This window comes from Telmatherina bonti, assembly GCF_933228915.1.
Source record: "Telmatherina bonti genome assembly, chromosome: 4".
NCBI lineage: Eukaryota > Metazoa > Chordata > Actinopteri > Atheriniformes > Telmatherinidae > Telmatherina > Telmatherina bonti.
The window spans coordinates 9,884,218-9,910,446 of NC_136622.1; the positions used below are offsets into that span (position 1 = coordinate 9,884,218).

Here is a 26,229-nt window from a genome sequence, read left to right on the forward strand (position 1 = left end):
TCTGGAAATGTTTGGCATGTATGGAGCTACATGGACGTCTCTGAAGTCACACATCCATACAAAATAAAAGCAAGAAGAAAAACAGACAAACAAGAAAATAAAAACCAAGAAAAAACTTAAACTAGGAAAATTTCAAACAAAAACCATTTTGTTATTGAACTGATAAAAACATCTTGTCGTCTTATATCACGTTATAAAGCCAGTTTGCCCCCCCCCCCCCCTTACCCTCCCACCGCCCCGCTCTTACATTTCATGTTTAATGTCTTTTTATGCTTGCTCAACTCTTTTTCATCAGTTCTTTAATTATTGAAAAGGAGCATCTGGTTTCCTTTAGTTGTATGAAAAAAAGAGGAGAAATCCTCGTGTGTGTCGAGTCCGTTGATGCTCCAGGCATCATGCAGCTCCTCGCAGGCGCCTCGCAGGGCTCCTGTTGCCGGCACGAGTCTGTAGCATTTAGCATTAGCTCCTTCGGTCCTTCCACTCATTTACATCCGACACAGAAATGATGTCTACCCTGTCAAGCATGCTGGGTCCAAGTCATACAGTGGTGACCCTCATCACCACCTCCCGGTTAGCAGCGGCGCTGATCCGCGGGTCATTGGGCCTCAACTGACTCAGGATGTGCAGGATAGTGTAACCACAGTGATGGTTAAGGATAGTCCTTAGCCTCCTGCTCTGTCGGCCACTGCTGCTGCTCGCTATACCATGAGGGTTGTTGCGAGAGCCGCGGGCGCCGGTCTTACTGCTCGAACTCACCGGGTCGCCCAAGTCTTTTGATTTCTCATAGTTCAGCACTTTCCACTGCTGGTTGACGGCCTGCCATCGTTTGAATATTCGATACACAGATGAACCCTCGTGGATGATGAGGCCTAGGCGGGAAAAGACAAACATTAAAGATAATGCATTAAAAAGAAGTACCTTGCTCCATTTCTCTAATTTAATAATGTAAAAATATGACAATATTGCTGTCTCTAATTAATTTCTCCTTTTTTCCGCAGGTTTTCCTGAATAAGTGCAGTTGTACATGTTGTTCCGTCTTTCCTGTCCTCTCCACCCCAACCAGTGGAGGCAGATGGCTGCCCTCCCTGAGCCGGGGTCTGCCGGAGGTTTTCTTTCTGTTAAAAGGGAGTTTTTTCCTTCCCACTGTCGCCGCGTGCAGCTCAGGATGGGGGATTGGAATCAGTTGGTTTCTATTATAGGCTATGTATGAATTGGCCTGAAATGATGTGTATGTAAAGTGTCCTGTGACAACATTGTTGTGAAGTGGCGCTATACTAATAAAGCTGAATTGAATTGAATTAAAAAGCCATCTCAAGTGTAAAACACAGATTTATTATCACTGTAAAACCTCGGTAAGTTGAACTGGTACCTCGCTGTAGGAGCAACACTCAGTTAAAAGGTAAAAATGAGCTAAAAGTATGCTAAACGCCAGCTAGAGAAGAAACAACACAGTACTGGAAGGTATAGTACATGGCTTGTGCTAATAAAGTATCAGAGAAATATGCACAGCAGTATGTAAATAATTTGCAAGAATAACTCGTTTTATGATTCATTCAGTGATTCCACCTAAACCTTCTTTCTTCTGTAGCATAATTAAAAGGAGTTTGGTTTTAGGTGGAGATGTTATGTATTACTAAGCACCATCTGTGTGTTACGTCTGGTATGTCTGCACACCCTTAGCATGGTGTGAAATGCTGCATGCATGTGTTGTAAAACTCATATAGTACACCTAATTTTTGACGGCATGGAAACAGCCAGTAACTTGCAGCTTTTCCAGCTTTGGGACTTGGCGCTTTATGTAGAGGATTCAGACTAGTGAATTTTTAAAAATGCGACAAATCTCGTAACTATTTCTCATTAAACTGGAGACTTTTGGAAACTGACTGTGTCCAAATGTCCACATTATTCTTACAACATAGTGCTCTACATAGTGGTCCCGCCATTTTCTAATATGTCCAAATGTTGAGATACAAAAAATTTGAGCTCTCAAGATGACCCATAATGCATCTTTAGCATCAATAGTCACTAGTTGGGTCAATATGGACCAAAGCAAGTTAGAAAAAATGATAGATCATGAATATGTTTCCTCATTTATTTTATTGAACTGAATCTACAACACTATATATATATATATATATATATATATATATATATAATAATGATAATAATGATGATGATGATGATGATGATGATGATGATGATGATGACGATGATTACGATGAAGATGACAGTAACAACGAGGTTGTAATTTGATATTTTACTGGTTTATGGACTTCAGGATGATATTTTTTCAGTTTAAGAAATTTTATTAGTTTTATAATGATTTATTTGTTCGATGGAAAAACGGTGCGACTTGCCTTTAAAGGAGCTAAAAGTATCAGTATCAGGATTGATAACAATGAACTAATAGCAAAAACTATTGACATGCTATCAGAAGTGATTGCTCTTGTTTTTGCACACTTCTCCCCTCTGTGCTCCATCGCTTTCGCCTTCTCTTGACATCCGGAAGTCCTGCTAAAGCAGTTTTCAGTTTTTACACACGTTCTTCTGTTTACCTATGCAGACGATGTCCATGAAGCCGTACATGCCGTAGCAGATCTGGAAGAGCAGGTCCTGACGCTGCCACTTGGCCGAAGGGCTGAGGGAGGACCAGATGAGCCAGGAGATGCTGGCGATGAGGAACAGGGAACCCAGAATTATGGCCGCTATCTGCACTTTCTCTATCACCGTCAGCGAAATGGCCTGCCACTGTGAAGGGAAGAAGGTCGATCAGCCAGTTTGACACAAAAATACAAAAGTTTTTAGTGATTTTTTCTAAAAAATAGTAGAAACATTCCAGATTTGGACATGAATAAACCTGTCTGGAAACGATGCATATGCAGATATGTTAAAGTTGCATATTTATATTCTCAGCTGTTTTTTCTGCAGCTGCCAAATGCATCTGGAATATCTGGAAATCTACGATCCTTTCTTAACCTCTGATGCATGAATTATTAAAACACAATGCCACATTTATTTACATACAGACATGTACACGGACACTTTTTGTTTTTAATATCATTTGACTTTTTATTTAGTTTATTTATTTTATCTATTCAAGGGAAATATTTATGAAATATACTGTCATATTTATATAATAGAAATAGTGTATAAAAACAGATGAGTACCATTTTATTTGTCCTGTTTACCACTCAGGTAAAGTCAGTAATTATAGATGACATTTTATATATTTGTTTATTCTTCAGTGAGCAGCAGTGTGTTAGGGGACTCTCCCAATGTCCACTGAAATGGCACATATACCATCCTCACTTATGAACATACTAAAAATCAGCTTTTAAATAGGCATCCACTGTAGTAGACACGATACACCAAAGGGTTAAATCTGCAAAGACCAATTTGGACCCCGGTTTGGACGACAGTGAAGTCTGTCAAACAAACCTTTCCCATGTCAGCATACAGGAAGTTTACAGATTATGTAATTTGCAGGACATTTAGAAACTTTCAACAACATTTTCACAATCAAAATGGGTTTATTTATACGTTCAAGTATAAATATTATAACTTTCATTGTTTTTATTTCAATCATTCTGCCTGAGAAAAACCAAAAAAAAAAATCTCTGCTGGACGGTGTCATCGCCACAGTTAACCAAAACATCTGTCAAACTGGTGCTTTAGTGGGCCATCTGAGCAGATGTGTCTCGTGTTCCACTGCTTGAACCTCAACCTAGAACCAGTGAGGAACAATGGGAAACCTTCTGGACCAGGATCTGTCCTTTCACTGGGACCACCTTCTCCCGCCTATAATGTTCCCATAAAGATGAACATTCCTTCACGGAGTGATGCAAAACTCTCCGCCATGGCTTTGTTGCTTCCAAACCGGACTGCAGTAATTCCTGATCATCGATGTGTCCCAGAAGGTTCTGAAAAGTCTCATCCAAAACGTTGCAGCAAGCGTTTGGCAGAGAATTATCAGCAGGGATCAAATTTATCCAGTTTTACCTTTTCTTCATCGGCTTCCCGTTAAATCCAGTAAAATCGAAAATTTTCTCCTAAAATCTAAAGCTCTAGTGAAGTTTCCCTAGATTTTAACCCTTTAAAGCCCAAACTGAGAACAATTGGGCAGAAAAGTCCAATTTATTAAAATCTGAATCCTTTATTTGGCCCTTTAACAAAATCGGAAATTTTTTTCCAATATTTACAAGCATGGGCATAGGTCAAAATTATTGTGGTGTAATCCTCTGCTTTCTGGTGTCCAACCAGGATGCAGGAGACCAGTATCATATGGCACCCCAACCAGTCGAGGCAGATGGCTGCCCTCCCTGAGCCGGGTTCTGCCGGAGGTTTTCTTCCTGTTAAAGGGGAGTTTTTTCCTTCCCACTGTCGCCTCATGCAGCTCAGAATGGAGGATTGGATCGACGTCATGACTCGATGCAATCAGTTGGTTTCTATTATAGGCTATGTATGAATTGGCTTGAAATGATGTGTATGTAAAGTGTCCTGTGACAACATTGTTGTGAAGTGGCACAGTCTGGTGGAACCTGTTTTTTTGCCCTCCACCCTACATCCTAATGTACCTCTGTTCTTATCTGTTGTAAGGCGGCGCTGGATTTCCGGCTAAGGCCTAGGGCTTAGCCTAAGGCTACTCGGACCTGTGACCTGGGTTTAATGTTAAATAATTGTCTGTTAAATCTTGGACAGGTTGTTCTTGAACCTTGGATTTCCCCTTGGGATGAATAAAGTTGATCTAATCTAATCTAATCTGATCTGATCTGATCTGATCTGATCTGATCTGATCTAATCTAATCTAATCTAATCTAATCTGATCTGATCTGATCTGATCTGATCTGATCTAATCTAATCTAATCTAATCTAAAGGTATTATAATATAAAGATGAATTGAATTGAATTATGGTGTACAACAAGGGTTTCAGTAAAGTTTCTACCATAAAATGATGCAAAACGTCTCAGAAACTGTACGTGTCAAATATGTTACATTTAGCTTTTCAGGCTTAAAGAACTCAGAAATCTATATTTTCCCAACACCACAGTTCACTCTCAGCTTGCAGGTTTATTTGTGGTTCCTGAAGGTCCCAAATGTACAATTAATAACCCTCTTTGTGGACTCAGACCGAGTTTAACTTCCAGTACTGATGATAAGGTGACAGTTTGGTATGACGTGCCAAACTCGTCCCGGCTTCTACTAACAGGACATTCATTTTATACCCAATCCTGACACCCTTACCTGTCACCAGGTGGTGCTACATACAGTATTTATCCTATGAATTTAAACCCCTAAAACTTCAAGCCAGTGTCTGTTTTTCTATACACATAAAACTGCATGCAGAGGCTCACCTTATTTAATCCCAACATGCAGACATTGTTTTATCAGGACAGCTTCTCTGGTTGAATTATGAGGTTAAAATAAAGTAAAGTGAATGTATGAATAGATACAGCAGCATAAAGGCCAATCAAAACAATAAAACAGAATTTGATTCTGCCAGTACTTTGTAGAAATAACACAAAGATCCACAGTGACCAAGACTTTTCTCATCACAAACATTGTATCTCTTAATGCCTGGTTGGCACTAAAATAACCTATTTTCACATTTACAGTTTTTCAGATGACTTTCCGCTCACCTGCATCCTGAGCTCCGGTTCTCAGGACTCACTGTCCTGCAGACTTGTGGAGTTTCCCTGCTTTGACACGCCTGACTCGAATAAATGGGTGAGTAGCAGACTTTTGCATAACTTGACCGAGAACCATTTAAGCTGAATGAGGTGTGTTGCAGCAGGGAAACATCTAATGTCTGTAGGAAAGTGGGGTCTTGAAGGCCAGGGATGGGGACTACGGACCTAAAAGGTGAGCTACTGTCACAATTCACCCCAAAGAGTTGGAAACTGCTGTTTCTTTTTGTTTTTTTTTTTGCTTTTTTAAAAAAATAAATAAATAAATTACATTTAAAAAAAAGAAAAAAAAGAAAGAAACTGCTGTTCCTGAGAAACTGCTGATGACACTGTGGGACCCACTCTGGGAAGTTTAGTTTTTTCTCTCTTCTTTACAACTTTTTGTAAAAGTTAGTTATGTTCTGATGTGTTTTAGCTCTGCTATGAATGTTTCAGGACTCAAGTTTCTGGTGAACTTTAGCTCACTTTAGTCTCATTGGGTCTTAAAACTTCTCCCAGTACAGAGAACGTCAGATAAGCAAGAATCTTCAGGTTAAGACACTCATAAAGAGACGTCGGCAAAGAACCACATGTGACTAAGTTTGATATGATTCTCATCCATCTCCGTTGCATCGGAGACACGCTTCAACCCAACATTCACACATGCTGAGCATCACATCCTGATCTATCACGTCAGCAGTGGGTGGCCTGCTCACGTTAACGTTACCTGGCCAGTTACGGTTGGTTGCGTGTTAAGCCATCCCGTCGTGCGAGGCAGTCTTCCGGCCTAACATTTTAACATGTGATCACATCCAGTGCTCTTGAGCCCAGCGCCACATTGCTTTACCTGTGACCTGAACTTAGAATAAATTATGGCCTGATTTAAAGAGATCCTCTGTTGTATTCTTTTCTCAAGCGTCCAGTAAAGGATTGGGGTTTAATGGTTGTATGTCACTGATTTAAGTCTGTTGAATAAAAGTTCAAATGAAGAGAAATCTGGAGAAACAGCTTTAAACACCCGGAGAAGCTGTTTGTAGCTGCAACCTAAAAATGTGAAGTAAAAACTATAATATGCAGTCAGGAATGGAAAACTACTGATGTGGAAAGCAGCTTGTCATGGAAAGTTCCTGTTTTTAAGTACAAATTCCTAACATGTTTTTTTTTTTTTTTTTTTACTACATGTTCACACCATTTTCAACCAGTCCGAAAAATCCACACATGACAAATGAACACACACATTTCTCAACAGGTTTTTGAGTTGGCTGCATCTGTGAGGGAGGGCAGACGGATGGTGACGCAGAAGGAAAATGTGTCAGTGCAATATGGCAAACAGTCCTTGCACCAGCAACGACCTGTGATTTGTACCAGTACAGTGTTTGGCTCTGCTGCAGCATCGTTTAAATGTTACGTATCTCACAAAGAAACTCACAAACAGCAGAAACAACTCAGGCTAAAAATAATAAATAAATAAATATTATTATTATTATTATTATTATTATTATTATTATTAATAATAATAGCATATTATTATTAATAATAATAATAATAATAATAATAATAATAATAATAATAACAATAATAATAATAATAATAAATAATTTAACGTATTTTATATATTGAATGCTTTCCCAGTTACACTTGTGATACAAACAGGTTGTAAAAAAGTGAGCAAAGCAAAACAAGCAGTTTTTCCAGAAACACTGGCTCAGTGAGCAGAACAGCAGCGCTTTTATGGGTCAAATATTCAGGTTGTATCATGTAATACAGCCTGGTATCATGTAATACAGCCTGGTATCATGTAATACAGCCTGGTATCATGTAATACAGCCTGGTATCATGTAATACAGCCTGGTATCATGTAATACAGCCTGGTATCATGTAATACCACTTGGTACCATGTAATACAACCTGAATATGTACGTTTCTATAAATCAGCATGTTTGACTGAGATGTGCTGAATTGTCAGAATCCGTTTCATTTAAAGAAATACTGGGATTGTTCTGGAGCAGCTACAATCCAGCAGTAAAGTGATTAGCACTTGAAGCTACTAGTCTCCAGCTCCTCCAAAGAGCTATCACCTTCATCATCAGCAGTTTCTCAGGATCAGATCAGTAGTGTGTTACTGAGGTAAATTGTGATGGATAGCTTCGCGATGCACAGATGTTTTCCAGGAAGTTTACAATCAAGCCAAAAAATCTAGTGTTTATTCAGAGATTCAGGGGTTTTTAATTCGCCCCTATGAGGGCTGCAATCCAGCAGGTTTTCCACGTATCCCTGATGCAACACAGCTGACTCAAATGAATGAGTCATTGTACAGAACCTGATTGCCTGTTAGATCCATTTATTTTGAGTCAGCTGTGTTGGAGAAGGGACACACGGAAAACCTTCTGGACTGCGACCCTGCTAAATGGTAAATCCACAATGAGTGATCCATGATAACACCATTATTTATCGTATTTTCATCATATTTCATCACTATGCCGCTAACGTACCTTGAGTTTTACCTGTAATATATGATGAAGCCTTTTCCTGTCAAACTTTCCACCAATCAAAGAGCTTAAATCATTGGCAATTGATCCAATCAGGAGCAGCGAAAGACCAACAAGTGATCAGAAAGTTGTGTGTGTCTGAAAAGAAGGAAATTAATGCTCCTTTATGACTGGAATAAAGCCAAGAAGACGTTTGGATGCACGGTGGTGCCAAAGACCATTTAAGTTGGACTTGGTTTAATAAGGATAGTGGAATAAAAGACTATAAATGATAATAATAAAATAAAAAAACATCTGGAGGAACTAGTGCAGGAATGTCGTCTCGTTCAACGCCAATATTTTTTCTCCTGAAAGCCAAAACATGAAAGATGAGTAAAGGTCTGGTCACTGTTGATGTACACAAAGTGCTGTTAGTAATAAATTCTGTTTCCTTCCTCTGATTGGCCTGTATGCTGCTATATTTATTGACACATTCACTTTACATAATTTTAGCTTCATAATCTGACAACTGAGGCTGTCCTGGAAAAACAAACAAACAAACAGATATACCAAAAAGAGCTCCAATGTCCTGGAGTTGAAGCGTTGAGGTTTGATTTGTCAGAGCAGAGTATCTCCTCTCCATATTACCTGCAGTGGGTTCTTGGTGCTGATTGCCAAGACCTGGTACTTAAAGTAGCAGAGCTCACAGCTCCAGGAGCCTCTTTCGCTTATCCAGCGGATCAAGCAGGGCTGATGTGTGCAGCGCACAGAGCCGTCGCAGCGGCAGGGACTCAGCAGCTCTCCCTACAGGACAGACAAACCAAACAAAACCAAAAACAAAGAACAATTTATTTCCAGAAACTGATCAAGATCTAGTATCAACCATGGATCTGAGTTTTCACAGCTGTATGACCTGATCATGAAACATGTTTAAAACTTCAGTCCTACACAGTAACAGTCATGGTAATGTTTTGTCCTAAATGAGAGTTGGATTAGTCTGATATGACTCTCATATATGAACCTGCAGCAGAATTTACAGCTGGTTTCACACAGCAGGGTAGAGCTGAACAAGTTGCCTGTCCCCTGAAAAGGATGCCGAACCATGAGCCATTCTTACATAAAAGATCATTCAGGATGGTTAACGATTAAGAATGTAATGACATACATTGTACATCTCTTCATTGTTATTAGAGACAAATATTACAAACACTCAGCAGATCCAAAGTTAGTTCCAGCAGGATAAAGCGTCATAAAGCAGATGTTCCGCTTCAGTCTGATATCCTGCTGTGATTGCAGAGAGGAGACAACTATATGAAAGAAATCAACAAAAATCCAGCTTTGTTTGTATATATTTTTTCCCTAACTTAACTGTTTTTCTGTTTTGAGGTTTCCATATAAATGAAAGTACTAAATATCTAAGCGAATATAAGCTTGAAGAACAGCAGTTACATCCAGCACAGAGGTGACGATGTTTGAAGCCTAAAATATCCTGCTGTTCTTTGTTGGGTTTTTTTTTCTAGCAGGATGATAAATCTGTTGTCATATTAAGTGAGGAAGAGAGATAAAATGGACAAACTAAACAACGTTTTATAGGGAAAAGTAGAGACATATGAGTTCATACTTCTGTCTGCTGCTTTTCTGACAAGTAAATGTGTAAATACCATAAATTTAAATGCCATCTGTAAAGTCCACCTTTAAAAAAAAATCAAGCTTTTAACCTTTAAAAATACAATAATAAGATGTTTTTAAGTGTTGTGAGAGATAATCAAAGTCGGCCATTGCAGCTATAATGGAGGGTTGAAATCCATATAAAAAACTATGTGCTGTATCTGCAGCACAGATGAGTGGAGCTGGTAAAATGAGCCACACAGGCTCCAGCTAACACAGCAAACAGTTGGGTCATTACCATAGACCGTATATAAAAATAATATTTCAATATACAAACTATAAAAAAATCTAAAAATATTTCATAAATGGTCTATGGTCCTAACTGGAGCCTGCTGGGGACTGGCTACTAGCTAGCTAGCTAGCCTATGGCTAATGTCTCCTTGTAGCTTTAGCTAGCTTCTCATCTGGTGGTTTTGGAGCTATTAGTATAAAATTACATGGCATGGTTAAGCATTTAAAGTGTAAATAAGTAAGAAATTGCATCCAAGTCAGTGTAAAGCAATGACTCTAGAAAAAAACACATCAAACAGTGCAGTGTTTAGAACCCAGATTACTTTAACAGACTTGAGCAAAATATCTGGAAAATAGTTTATTTCAAAAACTATTTCCACAACAAGAAGTAGAATCTATTAACCCCTTCAAGTCACTTCAGGTCTTTTTTTTTATTTTAATTTATTTTAATTCAATGTATTGATTAATTTTTCTCTGTTTATTTTAGTATTATTTTATGTTTAGCCATTTCTTTCTTTCTTATTACTTTGTTTTGTTTTGTATTGTTGTAAATAAATGTGGGTGTTAAGTTATTTTGTTGGTGAGCTCCCCAGAGACAAATAAAATGTTTGTTCAGTTGTAAATTTAGGCATATGAAGAAAGTGTTTGGTACTTTTTAGGACTTGGATGTGAAAATCTGTCTAATTTGGTTTCTGTAGCTCTTTGCAGAGTTAACAAAACATGATTAATATCTTTAAATATGTCAGTTCAGTTTTTTTTGTACTTTATAGACAGGATTTTTTATGATATATGTTCATATGTTTGTTTGTGATGAGTCAGAGGCTATTAACAAACTAATTATCTGTAAATATAGATATAAAAGGCTCCTTGTCTGGTAAAACTTTTCTCCCTCGTGGTGATTTTTTAATACCCAAGTTACAAACACCATCTTTATATCGAGCTAATATTCCAGGGCACAGATCAAATCTTCTCCATGAGGCATATCACAGCAGATGGAGGCAGAAACTGGAGGATTTAGCTGCTTTTATAACCTGCACGTTTTACTTACAACCAGAGACAAAAGTCAGATAAGAAGGAGGGAGATGATAACAGCGTAGCTCCATGGATGTGATGAGAAGAGCACAGCCCTGCTTCCACTTCAGCAAAAAGGACCATTAGGAATAAAGGAGCAGCTCAGATTGATCTGAACAGATCTTAGCGAGGCGAAGACTTGTTCTGCATTATGTACTCCTCCACAAACAACACATCTCTGTGTTGCTTCTTCCTCATGTTTGGCCTCCAATACAGAGATAATTGCTCGAGGCTCCTGTTATAAATCATCCTCGATGACATTATTCTAAAGTTTAATCATAGATCTGCGTCTTCTCTGCCTGCCCCACTTTTTTGTCTGGTGTAGCTTTTGCGATGAGATTTTACAACAAAGCAAAGGTGTTTATGCTAAAGTCTAACTCAGTAAATGCATTTAATAACAGTTAGGTACAAAAAGAATTGCTTTGATTAAGGCATGGATGTATCTGAGGTCACTACTTTCATATCTAGTCAGGATATTAGATTCAATACTTTTTAAAATATCAGATGCGTTAATAAAAAAAAACATTTGTTTTCACTCCTTATATCTTTAGGTAATAAAATTACATGTAAAACCAGATTTTTTGGATTGTTTGGAGTTTTCCTGCTGCAACACACTTGACTCAAATCAATGGGCAATTAGCATACTGGTGCAAACTTTGATGTCAAGCTCTGCACCAATCTCCTAATTAAGTCTGATGTGTATCAGGTGTGTTGCTAACTAAGACCAGAGTTTCCCCATCCCTGGATTAATTGCTTTATAAAAATGAATTACTTTGGCAAAAGATAATTTGTTATTATTTCTTATTTTTATTTTATATGTATAATATATGTGTAATATGTGTAAAGTTAATTTTATCAGCATTCTTTCATGTATTTATGTTATTGCACAACAGAGTGATTAATTATGAGTAATCACATTGCTGTGTTCAAAATATCATTTTTCTTTCAAATAACTTGCTGTATGAAATTCTAAACATTAAGCAAATAAACAGCTTTCGACTCACTGGCTACCAACAGCATCTGCTGTAACAATGGCTGGCATCCACTGAGTTAACAGCAGTTATCTGACAGTTAAAACAGATCTTATGAATCTCATCCATCTATTATCCTAACCGCTAAGTCTGATGAAGAGTCACGGGGAAGCTGGAGCTTATCCCAGCAGTCTTTGGGCGAATGGCAGGGTACACCCTGGACAGCTCACCAGTCCATCGCAGGGCCACACAGAGACAAACAACCACTCACGCTCACACTAATTCATAAGGGCAATCTAGAGTAACCAATTAACGTAACATGCATGCCTTTGGACGGCGGGAGGAAGCCAGAGTACCCAGAGAGAACCCATGCATACATGGGGAGAACATGCAAACTCCACACAGAAAGCCCACTGCCCAAATCTTTCCAAGGATCAAACCTGCAACCTTCTTGCTGTGAGGCATGAAGTATTCATGTCAAAGATGTATGAAAATGTTTGGATTTAGTTATTAAAAAGTAACAAGTCAGCAGGATTAATTTAAAGCTGTGTGAAGCTGCCTTCCTTTTTAACAGAGAGGAAACAATATGTGCTAAATTTCCAGCCATCAGGTGAACAGAGAGCAGAATTATTACCTCAGATACTTTAGATTCCGCCTCTAGATCCAGAAGTTTTAGTTAATTATAGGTGAACATCCAGCCTCCTCTTTATGTCTAAAATTCATGGGAAAATAATTTAAGATCAACTGGGTTCCCGTTTGAGCAGAAACAGCCTGTTTGAAGAATTTCAGTCATGTTTGAGAGCTCATCATAGCACGGAGACAGCACTGGTGAACGTCATTAATGATCTTCTCAAAGTCTCAGATAAAGTCCTGTCTGTACTTCTCCTGTTAGATCTCAGTGCTGCTTTTGATCACATATTCTGCTACAAAGGCTGGAACATGTTATTGGGATTAAACGTACTGCATTAGGCTGATTCCAGTCATATTTATCTGATAGTTTTCAGTTTGTGAATGATGAGTCTTACTCACACAACACAGTAAGTCATGGAGTTCCTCAGGGTTCCATACTTGGACCAATATTTTCACACCAGACATGCTTCTTTTAGGTGATGTCACAGCAAAACTTTCAATGGCAGCTCATTTTGGCAAGAACAAACACCGGTACATGACTTATCAACATTGAATTAAGTGATGTCTCCTGAGTTAACTGTACAGCTCTCACTGACTAAATGGGAAATACGTAAAGCTTTCAGTTGGCTGTGGGCGACTTTACAGTGCAGCATTAGCTGAGAAGAAGTGCAAACATGCAGAGTATCCAAGATAGGTGCCTGGAATAGTATCAGTAACAAGTTTAGAGGCAAACCAGGGCATTTTTTGGGTCAAATTTAACATCTGAGGGAGCTGGAGTTCATTGTACTGCTAGAAATAAAAAGTACAAAAGAATAGTTGTCTTTGTGTTGCGTTTACTGACCAGTTAGTTGGTCAGTAAATGTTTGTTTTGTTTGCATTTCAGGCACTGAAATCTGGTTGTGCTGTGCTGAACAGAGTAACTGTCTCACAGTGTCAGATTGTGTGGCGCCACCTGTGTGTCTTACACTGCAATGTGCACTCGTAATACTTTTGTTTCCATGATAACGGCAGACAAAGCTAAGGTCATGCTAGTACCAATCTGTTTAAGAGAACCTTTTCCATGTCACCGACTGTACTGAGCTTGTTAAAGAAAACTCGGCTACATGAAACAACGCCAGCTTTTTCTGATTAGCCACTGGGACATGAGCTTTTAGATTTTATTTATTTTTATTCAGGATTTCTTGTTTTTCAGAATTTATGCAAATGCATTTAAAATTTCATTTTACAATTTTGACTGCTTGCAAGAGGCCATTGCATAATAAAAAAGGCCATTACATAATAAACAAATAAATAAATCCACCTGAATTTCAGGTTACAAACGCAAGAACAGGTATTATCACCCCAAAGGTTGGTCGTTGTGTAGAAGATGACAGCAATGTGGCTTTTAGCTTAGCATTTGTTCTTCAAGTTTTTATGTTCATTTACCATTTTAACAGAGATCTGTTTTGACTTTCAGATCCTTTTTGGTTGTCAAAATCAAATCCACAAAGAGATTAACTGAGGGGTGTTTTCTTTAGGTCTTTTTCATCATCTGGATGTTTCATCCACATGGAACATTATAGAGCCTGAAAACCTTAAAAACCAGGATCCAAACTGAATAAATTGTCATCAAAACCTGATAAACAATAGTGTATTAAATCATATCCCTAATCAGAAATAGAAATCTATATATGAGGCCACAGCTTGATTTTTCAGTCCATTCTGGTCGATGGTACTGTGGTTTATGGAGGTCAGTTCTGGTCCATCTACTGGAGTCTACTGAGGTCAGTTCTGGTCCATCTACTGGAGTCTACTGAGGTCAGTTCTGGTCCATCTACTGGAGTCTACTGAGGTCAGTTCTGGTCCATCTACTGGAGTCTACTGAGGTCAGTTCTGGTCCATCTACTGGAGTCTACTGAGGTCAGTTTTGGTCCATGAACTGGGATTCAGGGAGGTCAGTTCTGGTCCATCTACTGGAGTTTAGGGAGTTAGTTCTGGTCCATCTACTGGAGTTTAGGGAGTTAGTTCTGGTCCATCTACTGGAGTTTAGGGAGTTAGTTCTGGTCCATCTACTGGAGTTTAGGGAGTTAGTTCTGGTCCATCTACTGGAGTTTAGGGAGGTCAGTTCTGGTCCATCTACTGGAGTTTAGGGAGGTCAGTTCTGGTCCATCTACTGGAGTTTAGGGAGGTCAGTTCTGGTCCATCTACTGGAGTTTAGGGAGTTAGTTATGGTCCATCTACTGGAGTTTAGGGAGTTAGTTCTGGTCCATCTACTGGAGTTTAGGGAGGTCAGTTCTGGTCCATCTACTGGAGTTTAGGGAGGTCAGTTCTGGTCCATCTACTGGAGTTTAGGGAGTTAGTTCTGGTCCATCTACTGGAGTTTAGGGAGTTAGTTCTGGTCCATCTACTGGAGTTTAGGGAGGTCAGTTCTGGTCCATGTACTGGGAGGCCAATGAGCTGGTGAAGCTACAGTTTATGTCTGTCTGTCCAGGTAACTTGGTTTTTTTCTCCATCTTTTCATGACTAAACATATCTGAGAATCACCACAGTGCAGAAGATTTGTATCTATTAGAAAGTTGTTTATGTTAACGTTACGTTTGGTTTTATTGAAGGACAGAACTCAGATTGCATCATTTATGGCTAGAAACAGATTATGACAACATGAAGCCATGCATGGTGTATAAAATGAGACGGGTGAGGGTCTCTTGATGTTTTATTTTGCATGATGTTAATTATGTTGGGAAACACTAGTCTATGGCTCTTCAGTGCATGCTCAGAGGATGACATGTTGTCACTTGCAGGTGCTGCCCACTGTTTTGACATCGGAAAACATGGATGATGCACCTCAGTGTGTGTGTTTGAGTCGTTGCACAATTAGAGTTATGATGTAATGTTGTTTTTCCATCATTTACATTTGATCGTCCTGTCTCCTCTGGTGCAGAACGGTGACATCTGTCCCTCTTTAGTGATGTAAAAGTCAAATGAAATGTGGCATAACTGCTCAGACTGGGGTCACATTGAAACGATCAGGTATGGCTGTTTATTTAAGCCACCATACGGAAGTTGTCTGGTTCTGGACATGAAAAAGTCTGATTTTTGCTGTTCAGATTGTCATTTAAAAACATCAAATATGGGTCACACATGAAAAAAAAGTAAGATTCGAGCCACTTTGCCTGCAGTGTGGATGTAAAGTCAGTGTATTCAAATAGTAGGGAGGCAGAAATGCCAGCAGTCCCTCAGAGCCGGGCCTGACCGGCTCTTCCAGACCCCACCGGCTGTCTTCCCAGCAGCCTGCTGGTGTATTTACCACAGTAATGATGGCAGAACTCAGGCTATCAACACAACTCAGCAGCAAATATTGTTTTATCACGATCCAGGTCTTGATTCACATATTTATTTAATTTCAAAAGCTCTTCAAATAACGTTGTTTTGATGTAATAATTGTTACATGGATGAATGGACACAGCTTGATGTGAAGGGGATTTTGCAAAGGAACATGTGGACACTGTGCACAAGCAGCAGGGAGTGTTGAGGCTTCAAGGGCAGGCAGAGGAAGGAGAGAGGAGCTACTGGAGCCTGACACTGGTTCACAAAAACTCAGGTTAATGCATCTGAATGGAGCCTGCAGAAACAAGTCAGCTTCAGCAGATCCAGGAAGATCTAAGGTGGATTTTTCCTTATTTTAGGACTTTTTTGGGTTTTTTTTTTTTTGTTCTTTGGGTATTACTGAAGTCACAGACAATGACATATTTCATGTCTTTGAGCCTTTTTAAAAAAAAAAAAAAAGAAAATGTTGTTCAACTAACCTTGTCAACAGTGATCTTGTCAACAGCAGCGCTGCGAAGCTGTTTATCACCGTGGTAACTATCTGAGGTTTTCTAAGCATGCTGATGTAAACAGGCTTAGCTGGAATTAGATGGGCAAAATCATTAAATGAGCAGCCACAGTTCAGAGTGGCTAAATGCAGAAACAGCCAAAGCAGGTAGGGAAGTGAAGGAAAAGGATTACTGGTGTGTGTATATCAGCTGTTTCACTGCAGCATCATTAAAGCTCCACTACTTCAAGCAGTTTACACTTCTGGGTTTTATTTATTCCTGCTGCTGCTGGTATGTCGTATGTAAGAAAGTTTTCTGTCTGAAAATCTTAAAAACCTATCGGGCAGGTTCGATTATCAGAAATGTAAACTCTAACATGTCTATTTTTCCATCATATTAAATGCAATTGTCTCAGCATGTCTCTAGTTTAGTTTTTTCTTGTTGTTTCTGTAATATTTAATGACTCAGACAGAGTTATTTAGGAAAACTAAAATGTCTTCATATTGCCTCTTGCAAATTTGTCCAGGTGGACCCTGCCTCTCGTCTGCTAGCTGCTGGGACAGCGCCAGCTCCCCTGCAACTCGAAAATGGAATATATGGAGTAGGAAACAGATGGATGGATCATCTCATGTCTCGTTGATGAACTCGAGCTCCAAACCTCCTGGTGTGAGGAAACCAGTTCTAGTCTCCATGTCAACTTCATATCAAATCACATCACATCAAATTTTATTTGTACGGCACCTTTCACACCTGTAGCAGCGCAAAGTGCTTTAGACGTATCAAAAACAGCAAAGAATACAAATATATAGATACATTTGATCATTTACAAACACATACACCCCCTCCAATCTTCCATCCCTTCCATTTTGCTGTTGCACAGCAAAACTCTAAAAGCATCTTACGTCTCCTTAACAAACAAGTTAATAAATAAATAAATAAATATATAAACATCTTTCTTGGCACACCGTTAGGAAACAATATTGTGGGGATCCTTTCACACCACGGACCATCCCACCCATGACTGCAGAGGGCGTCACCACAACTCATCCATCAGTCATTTTCTAAAGGGTCGATGGGAGGCTGGAGTCTATCCCAGCGACCGCTGGGTGAGATGCAGGGTATACCCTGGACAGGTCACCAGTCTATCACAGGCCACGACTCATATCAGCTACAATCCACCTTCTACCATAGTTTCAGTGTGTAGACATGTTCCAGACATAAAAACACAGCTTACATGTTAAAATGATGAAGGGTGTATAATCAGTGTTGGTATTGTCTTGTAACTGCTCTCCAGTCACAGCTTATAACTGTGTTTACAGTCAGTTATCCCCCCTAACAGAGGGGTTGGACTTTGTTTAAGCAAAAACACGTCCACACCAACTTCCTGTCGCAAAGCAACGTCTATTTACACTTCATCACTTACTTTAAGGAAGCACACGATCATTTATTTCTTTTAAGGGAAAAAGAAGATTTTCTATTGGTATTGATATGAAAGTACCATAACTAAATACTTCCATTTAGACTGGATACTTTCTAACATCTCTCATCAAAATCTGCTTTCACATCACAGGAAAAGCGGCTCAAATCCACCTTTTTTTGTCCATATGTGGTCCACATCTGGATCTCATGTGAAGTAAGTAAATGTTTCTTATAAAGCACCTTTTAAAATCAAAGTAACAAAGCTTCACACTGAAACACGAAACAACACAGAAAACATAAAGACATATAAAAAGACATATAAAACTGAGTAAAAGCAAGTTTAGGTGTGTTTTGTTCGCAGGTCTCAGGCTGAGAGGAAGCGAGTTCCAGAAGGAAGGAGCCACTGCTGCAAAAGACATGATCACCGGAACATGAGACTGTAGCAGGTCTCTGATGTAGTCAGGTGCTTGAACACGTAGAGCTCCATGGTAATAGCAGAATTATAAAATGGCCTGGCAGCTGGATTAGTATCAGAGAGCATTGAGAGAATCTGGAGGATTCTGGACAACCTGGAGACGACCAAGAGATTTTTTTGCTTGAGCATGTGAAAATGAAATGACAATAATCAAGTCTAGATGAGCTGTGATGGGATGGCAATCTGTCCGGGTTGTACCCTGCCTCTCGCTCAGTGATTGCTGGGATAAGCTCCAGCTTCTCCACAGGGCTGAATTGGACTAGGCGGTATAGAAAATGAATGAACAAATGAAGTCTAGATGAGATGAAAGCAAACTATGAAAGACTGACCTGCAAAACTGACTTTTAATACATCTATCAAACTCCAACCAGCCTGTAGCTAAGAGCTAACTGAGCTAACCGAGCTAACTGAGCTAACTGAGCTAACCGAGCTAACTGAGCTAACCGAGCTAACTGAGCTAACTGAGTTAACTGAGCTAACTGAGCTAACTGAGCTAACCGAGCTAACTGAGCTAACGGAGTTAACTGAGCTAACCTCGAGCTAACAGAGGCTAACCATCCAACAGAGTTAAAGCGGGCTAAAGCTAAATCACATGGTTAATTGGACACTGCCTTCTTGCAGTGGATATCTATGGTGGCCCTGAATTGTCACAGCAAAACAGAAGCCACAACACAATAAGCTACGATGAAAGTCATGTTGCTTTTCATTATTTTTTTCCACTGGACCATCGCAGTTGAATTTATATCACCTGAAGTGAGCCGCGACCTACATAACATCACGAGAAATTTTCAGTCCTTACAGATTAAAAGCGTGAGATCTTTTGAAAAAGTCAGAGAAGTAAATAAAACACTGATGATAAAAACTGTGATATGTAAATAAAGAGTTGTTGCACATTTGTGGTATGTGGCTATTTACACAGACCAAACCAACTGTCTCAGCCTGTTCAGTCGTTGTCGTAATAAAGTCCCCAGGAACAGAAAATTTAGGTTGTGGAAAACGGGGATGTGCGGGGAAAACACACAGACATTTACTGATTTCAGGGTTTCCAGACGTCCTCTTTTACCAGGACAAGTCTTATTTTTGATAACTTGTGATAGCATGTAAAAATCTACGGACTTTTACGCTATGTCGGCCTTATGCGAATGTCCAGAGAGTAAAATACTGTATGTGTTAAATACAGTAAATACTGAAAATTAGTGAGCATCGATGGTCACTAAAAGGGCCAAAATAGACCACAGTGGATTATAGACAGGAGCTCAAAATGCTGCAATGGAGGCGGCGAGCAAATCAAGCGGCGAGAACTATAGCTATTTTATTTTTTAACAATTGTTTTATGGAATAGATATGCAACAAAGAAATAATAAAATGCAATACAAAGAAGTAAAATATTTTCAGGGACTAGTGTGCACATTCGGACACAACCTACGTTACAGTTGACATATCACAGTTGGCACAATCATGGCAGTGCATGCTTTAATTAATTTAAAAATCTTTTAATTATTTTATACGTTTTATTTGTTTTTTTGTTTTTTTTAAACATCTGTGTTTTATTTACTTGTCGGACTATTTAAAAGATCTCCCGCTTTTTATCTGTAAAGTCCGCTCATCCCGTTACGTACGTTGCCGCTCACTTCAGGTGAGGTAAATTCCACTGCTGTGGTCTCACAAAAAAATAAATAAATAAATAAACAGCAATGTTACTTCTGTTGTGGTTTATTGTGTTGTGTTGTGGGTTTTGTTTGCTCTGACACTTCAGAGCCACCGTAGATATCGGCTACCAGTCACTCAAAGAGACAATTATGTTGAATTTCCAGATTAAATTACTTCTAAATGGTTAGAAAAAAAATTCACTCCCACCACAGTTGTCATCAAGGTAAACCTGATCTATTATACCTACAATGTTCTTTTTTTAACATGGGAGTCTATGGGGATTTGCTCTGTTTCGGAGCCCCTAGTGGATGAAGGGGGAACTGCAGTTTTTGGCACTTCTGCACAGGAAGTTGCTGCTTGGGTGGGACACAACAGATTGATGGAAATGTGGCAACATTATCACAATCCTTACCAACGGCCTCTCCAACATTTATAGTGATATAGGAAAGGTTCCAGTTATTAACCATTTGTGCCACCAAAAGTCTAAAACATAATCAAGGCCGGATTATCCAATGGGCATTATGGACAAGGGCTAAGGGGCCCATGCCCACTTGGGGCCCACGTAGGGCAAACACCAGCAGTTTGGACATGAAACAAAATGTACATAAAAGCCAGATAGTTACACCTCAGTGTCTAGTGTCTTGCTATTGGTACCACTGGCTGAGAGATGTTAGAAATGTCATTTTACAGTGCATTATTCCCAGTTTTCACAATGTTGTGGTGGGGAAGGGGGTCCCTGGAACACTCAGGGCCCAGGGCCCAGTGCACTTTTAATCCAGCCATGGTTTCAATAGTGTATTTAGTGGATATGACTTCATTTTAATCTAGTTGTTATTAATGCTGAGCTTCAATAAATCAGATGGCCGAACCGCTCAGTCCAATTAAAGGTGGTGGGAAAGCTGGAGCCTTTCCCAATTTTTCAATTTGAATACAGATATACAACCTGTCCACTGGAGAAATGACAAACTGGCCACCACCTGAGTGTCATGAATTTATAAAAACACAAGCACACCTTCATTCACCATTACATTTTCAGTACCTTTTATATTTTCACTACAGTTTTTCTTTAAACCACTACAACTCAGATATTGTCCACAGCTAAAAAAAGAGAAAAGAGATTAAAACAAACTGGTGGGATTAATGGGTTTTGCATTCATTTAAGAACAGTTGTAACAGAAGGTTTCATTAAATTGATGATTTGATGGCATAATTTTCTTGCTCTGTGGTGATGATGACTTTTTTGTGTCATTAAAAAAGTAAAAACCGATACAGATAATTTCCAATATGGCATTATAATGTCAAAACAATATCGGTATCCCGATTATGTTGGACATCTTTAAATACATATTAATATTTTTTACACACGCACACATATGTGTATATATATATATATATATATATATATATATATATATATATATATATATATATATATATATATATATGTATTGACATTATAATACTATATTGGAAATTATCTGTATCAGTTTTTACTTTTTTAATGACACAAAAAAGTCATCATCACCACAGAGCAAGAAAATTATGCCATCAAATCATCAATTTAATGTATATATATATATACACACTGTATATCTGTGTGTATTGAGCCTTCTTTTTTATTTTTATCACAACAATAACATTTGTTTCTGTTTTTTTGCACTAAATATAAGTTTCCGTGTGTATATTTTATGCGCATGCAAATGACAAGACAGGAATTTTATGTCTTATTTTCCAGCCGTCCAAAGTAACGAGTGATAAACCATCATCTCATGTCTCATTGATGAGACATAAGCTGGAATCCTTCTAGTGTGAGGACCTCTCAGATAAATAGGTTCTGCTCTCCATATTGCTCCCATATGAGTGATAATCAGAATCAGAATCATTTATTGTCACTGAATCAGCATCTCAACACAACAAAATTCTTCCAGTTCAACCCGTCCAAGACTAGACAGACAGACATACATAAAAACATAAACAGTGTAGACCGACTGAGGCAGCTGCCACGTCAGCAGTGCCTTTTTTTTCTTCCACGGGATGGGGAAGAAAAGATAACATGAGGAAAGGATGGGTGATGGGGGAAATACAACTTTCACCATAGTTTCAGTGTCTAGACGACATTTTCTGGACATAAACAGTTTAAAACAATGACTGATGAAGAAGAGTGATTTGTAGGTTATGTTGGTGTTGATATGTGACCACTGTACCACCTGAGCCACTGTGTGCTTTGCCATTCTCACATTTCCTGGATCCAGATTAACCATCATATTTAGTTTCTCTTGTTTTCAGAAATTTCCACTCAAACTAAGACAGAAACACTAAAATAATCAGGTTTTTTGTATAAAGGACTTTAGGCGTGTGTTTCACCACTTGTTTTAAGATATTTCTTATTTGTCTAGAAATATTTTCCTATTACATGAAATAATACAAAGTGTAACTATGTTCCTGCACTGGGTCTTGATTTCACTGAATTACAGTCTGAATCTTCTCAAATTAAGTGTTTCACCAAATATTTAGATATGTAGATTACTATGTGTGTAAAATACACTCAGTGTTTTAGTAAAAAATAAAAAAACAGACAAGATTAATAATCTGACACATTCTGCTCTTGAAACCACTGAAAGCAACATAAAAAATACTTTTGTCAGGAGATAAGCGTGTAAGTCTTGGTCAGCAGCTCATGTTTGCAGAGTGATCCCTGCTCCTGTTGTGATCTGCCTGAATAATGAAACAACAACAAAATGGCTAACGTGGCCTCCCACCACCATTCGCCCAGGAGGGTTTACGGTGCTCCTGAGTGAATACCTGTGTGGTGGGAAGGCAGAGACAAGCAGACATTAGCTTGAGGAGATGGCGTGGTAATAGTGATGTCCAGAGCTTTCCCTTTTGCTTTCTCTTTGTCTGTTGCTAAAAGCGGAAGCTCAGAGCCGAGCAATTTGATGAGTCACCTTGCCACAGAGCCCAGAGCCTAAAACATGAACCTTTTATTAAAAGGGAGATGTTTGAGTGGGCAGGACAACAACCTGGGCTCCGTTCCTGTCTGCAACATCAGGCCTGAATTTATTTAGACCCGCTCCAGTTTACAGGCTGACAATCCAAACTCTCAGGCAGATGTCATAAATTAGCACCAGGCTGTTATAAGACCGCACGGATCTCAGCGAGGCGACTAAATAGTGATATCCATCTGTGCTCCTGCAGGATTTACCGTGTTTCCAATTATCTCTGCATTTGGAGCTACCTGCTGATCCAGGCGGCAGATTTCTGCTCATCTGGTGGGAGAAACGTTTGGCCAGCGACCAAAAATCTGCACGGTTTATTGCTTTTTTAAGGTTCACGAACAGGCAGGAAAAAAAACGAAAAGGCAACATGTTATTTATTATCACAGTCCAGGAACACGTGATTGTCACATGATCATCATGTGCTGTGACACAGACACAAAGAGGACCTCCAAAATCTGATAGTGACTCATGCATATTCAGTCCCGCTCACCCTGTTTGTCATCCTGCAGACCTAATTGGCTAACTTTCTTTGTTGCTATGCTGGCCAGATCTTAGCTGTGTGGGAACTGCTGCTCTATCACTGATTACTGATAACAACACTGCTGTTTAGATAACCACATCATCAAACAGTCATCTTCTCAGAAAGAAGGGAAGCTGGGAAGATTGTGCCACACAGTCTGTACAACTCTTCTGGAGTAATTTATGATCTGTGATTTTAGGCTGTGAAGATACATCTGGCTTGACTATTTTTACATGTTAGAAACCGAGGACTCGTGGATTGTATTTGTCAATGAAAGAGGGGAAGGTGGGGAGAGAAAAGTAGGACAGGATGGTTGTAGTAGCTTCTCTCTGAGGGGATTTACAGAATCATACATTTTGAAAAAGAAAGAAAAAGCTAAACGGCAGATGAGACCAAAGATTGTGACCCAAGTCAAGCAACAACCGGTTAAACATTGAGCCAACGCGGAAGTGCCAGAAATGGCAGTTCCCCCTTCATCCACTAGGGGCTCTAAAGAGAGCAAATCCACACAGACTCCCATGTTAAAAAGACCAACTTCACAGCAGAAATAAACATGTTAAAGACAGTTTAGGTTTAATAGGTCAGGTTTACTTTCATGGCAACTGTGGGGGGAGTGATTTTTTTTCAAACTCATTTGTCTCAGGTCAAAGTTTGAGAGATGTCAATCATCCACCTCTATGCTCACAGCCCCCTTCTACCGCTTAGTCCATTTTTGTATTTTCTGAGAACAACGACGCACAAGATGCTGCCAAATGGAAACCACCAAATGAGCTTCAGCTTTTCAGAAACATGCAAGTGGCGTCACGGAGGCTCCGTTCATCTTTTTTATACAGTCTATGAAGAGCCATCATGCCTGTGATTCTCCACAGAAAAAAATAACACACTGCATGTTGTCCATAGCAGCATGCAGCAAGAAATAATGTAATAAAAGCCAGGAATATGATGATTTTGGCAATTTTGCAGGTATTAAAGACAATAATCTAATAAGTCATTGGCTGAGTGTTGGTAGCGTGGTAGTCAGCATTAAATGCCTTAAAGGTTAGAGCCTTGGTTGAGGGGAAGATGCATGTTCTCCCCATGTATTCAGTGATCCTCTCCATGTCTAAAAACAGTACATGATGTTGGGTTAACTGGTCAGTCTGTTGGTCTTGTAAAGGAAAATGGACGGATGGCTACTGGTTGGTAAATTGGCCAACCATGAAAAAGATCAACATCAATAACGATGAAGAAACTCTGAAAAAACTGATAATATGAATGAAATATTTTCTGGCCATCAAGGAAGACATTTATAAAACATGAATAAAGACAAACAATGGAGGGTCATCTTGAGTAAATAATAGTTGAGAAAGAAAAAATGTTTTTGCTTTGCTAAAACTTTACTTTTTACGTCAAACAACATTTTAATATGTAATTATTAAAGACCTATTGTTCTAATATCCTCCTGACTACCAGGGAAAAAAATGTGTAACTACAAATGTCCACTACGGAGGACATTGCTTAAACTTTTAAATATTGTGGTAAAATATAGTTATATTTATCTAAGAAACGATTTAATGTGTTTATAAGATTCATTCATTCATTCATTTTCCGAACCGCTTATTCCAATTCAGGGTCGTGGGGAAGCTGGAGCCTATCCCAGCCGGCCCTGGGCGACAGGCAGGGCACACCCTGGACAGCTCGCCAGTCCATCGCAGGGCCACACACGGAGAGACGAACAACCACACTCATGCTCACACTCACTCCTAGGGACAATTTAGAGTGACCAATTAACCTATCATGCATGTCTTTGGATGGTGGGAGGAAGCCGGAGTACCCGGAGAGAACCCACGCATACACGGGGAGAACATGCAAACTCCACACAGAAAGGCCACTGTCCAAACCAGCCAAGGATTGAACCAGTGACCTTCTTGCTGTGAGGCCACAGTGCTAACCACTGCGCCACCGTGCAGCCCGTGTTTATAAGATATTCAATGAAAATATAACTACAAAATTTCAAGTAAAAATCAGCACAAAGAAAAGTATTATGCACTTTTGCTCAACATGCTGGTTGCAACGGAGGCCATTTTTCTTGAAGAGAGAAAGTTCACAAAGCCCCCCCCCCCCCGCCCTCCATTTACCATTTTAAAGCACTAAATGTCCTCTTTAAAGACCAAACGGTGTTAGTTCAGTAGCATTCAGGGAGATGAAAATATAAAGGTTTACAAAGGTCCTCCACAGAGGACAAATTTGAACTACTGTTAGTCAGGAGGATATTTTAAAGCCCCCCACCCACCCCCCTTGTACATTTCTTGTGCCGCCCCTGGCAGCATAAGGACCCATCCTCTGCAGCGTGTCTGTACCTGCTCTGGGCCTTGAAAACAGATCCGGCACTGGGGGGTCCGCAGGCTGCTGGCTGTGCTGGTGAGGGACACTGCGTCCAGGCCCACCTGCAGCTTGGGCTCCTTGTCCTCAAACGCCAGGCTCCGGGGCCGCGGGTCGCTGCCGTAGTACTCCTCCTCATCATCCCGGGAATGGCAGTCGACGAACGGCGGCCATCCGCAGCCGCCCATCCCCAGACCTCTCATGCTGCTGGAGTTTCTCTCTGAGTCTGAGCTGGACTGTCGTGAATCGGATCGCATAAACACCAGGACTTTCAGTTCATTGAAAAACATGCGGATCCGATACTTGAACAT

The 26,229-nt window shown here is 39.5% G+C and overlaps 1 protein-coding gene across 1 annotated transcript; it reads right to left on the bottom strand.

Moving 5' to 3' along the window:
- Positions 1-537: 537 nt before the first annotated feature.
- On the bottom strand, positions 538-26,229 carry marchf9 (membrane-associated ring finger (C3HC4) 9; the record flags this gene model as incomplete). The annotated part of the gene is made up of 4 exons (XM_079238889.1): positions 538-869; positions 2,556-2,748; positions 8,781-8,936; positions 25,897-26,229. 4 exons carry the CDS (start codon positions 26,227-26,229, stop codon positions 538-540), a joined length of 1,014 nt encoding a protein of 337 aa, XP_079095015.1.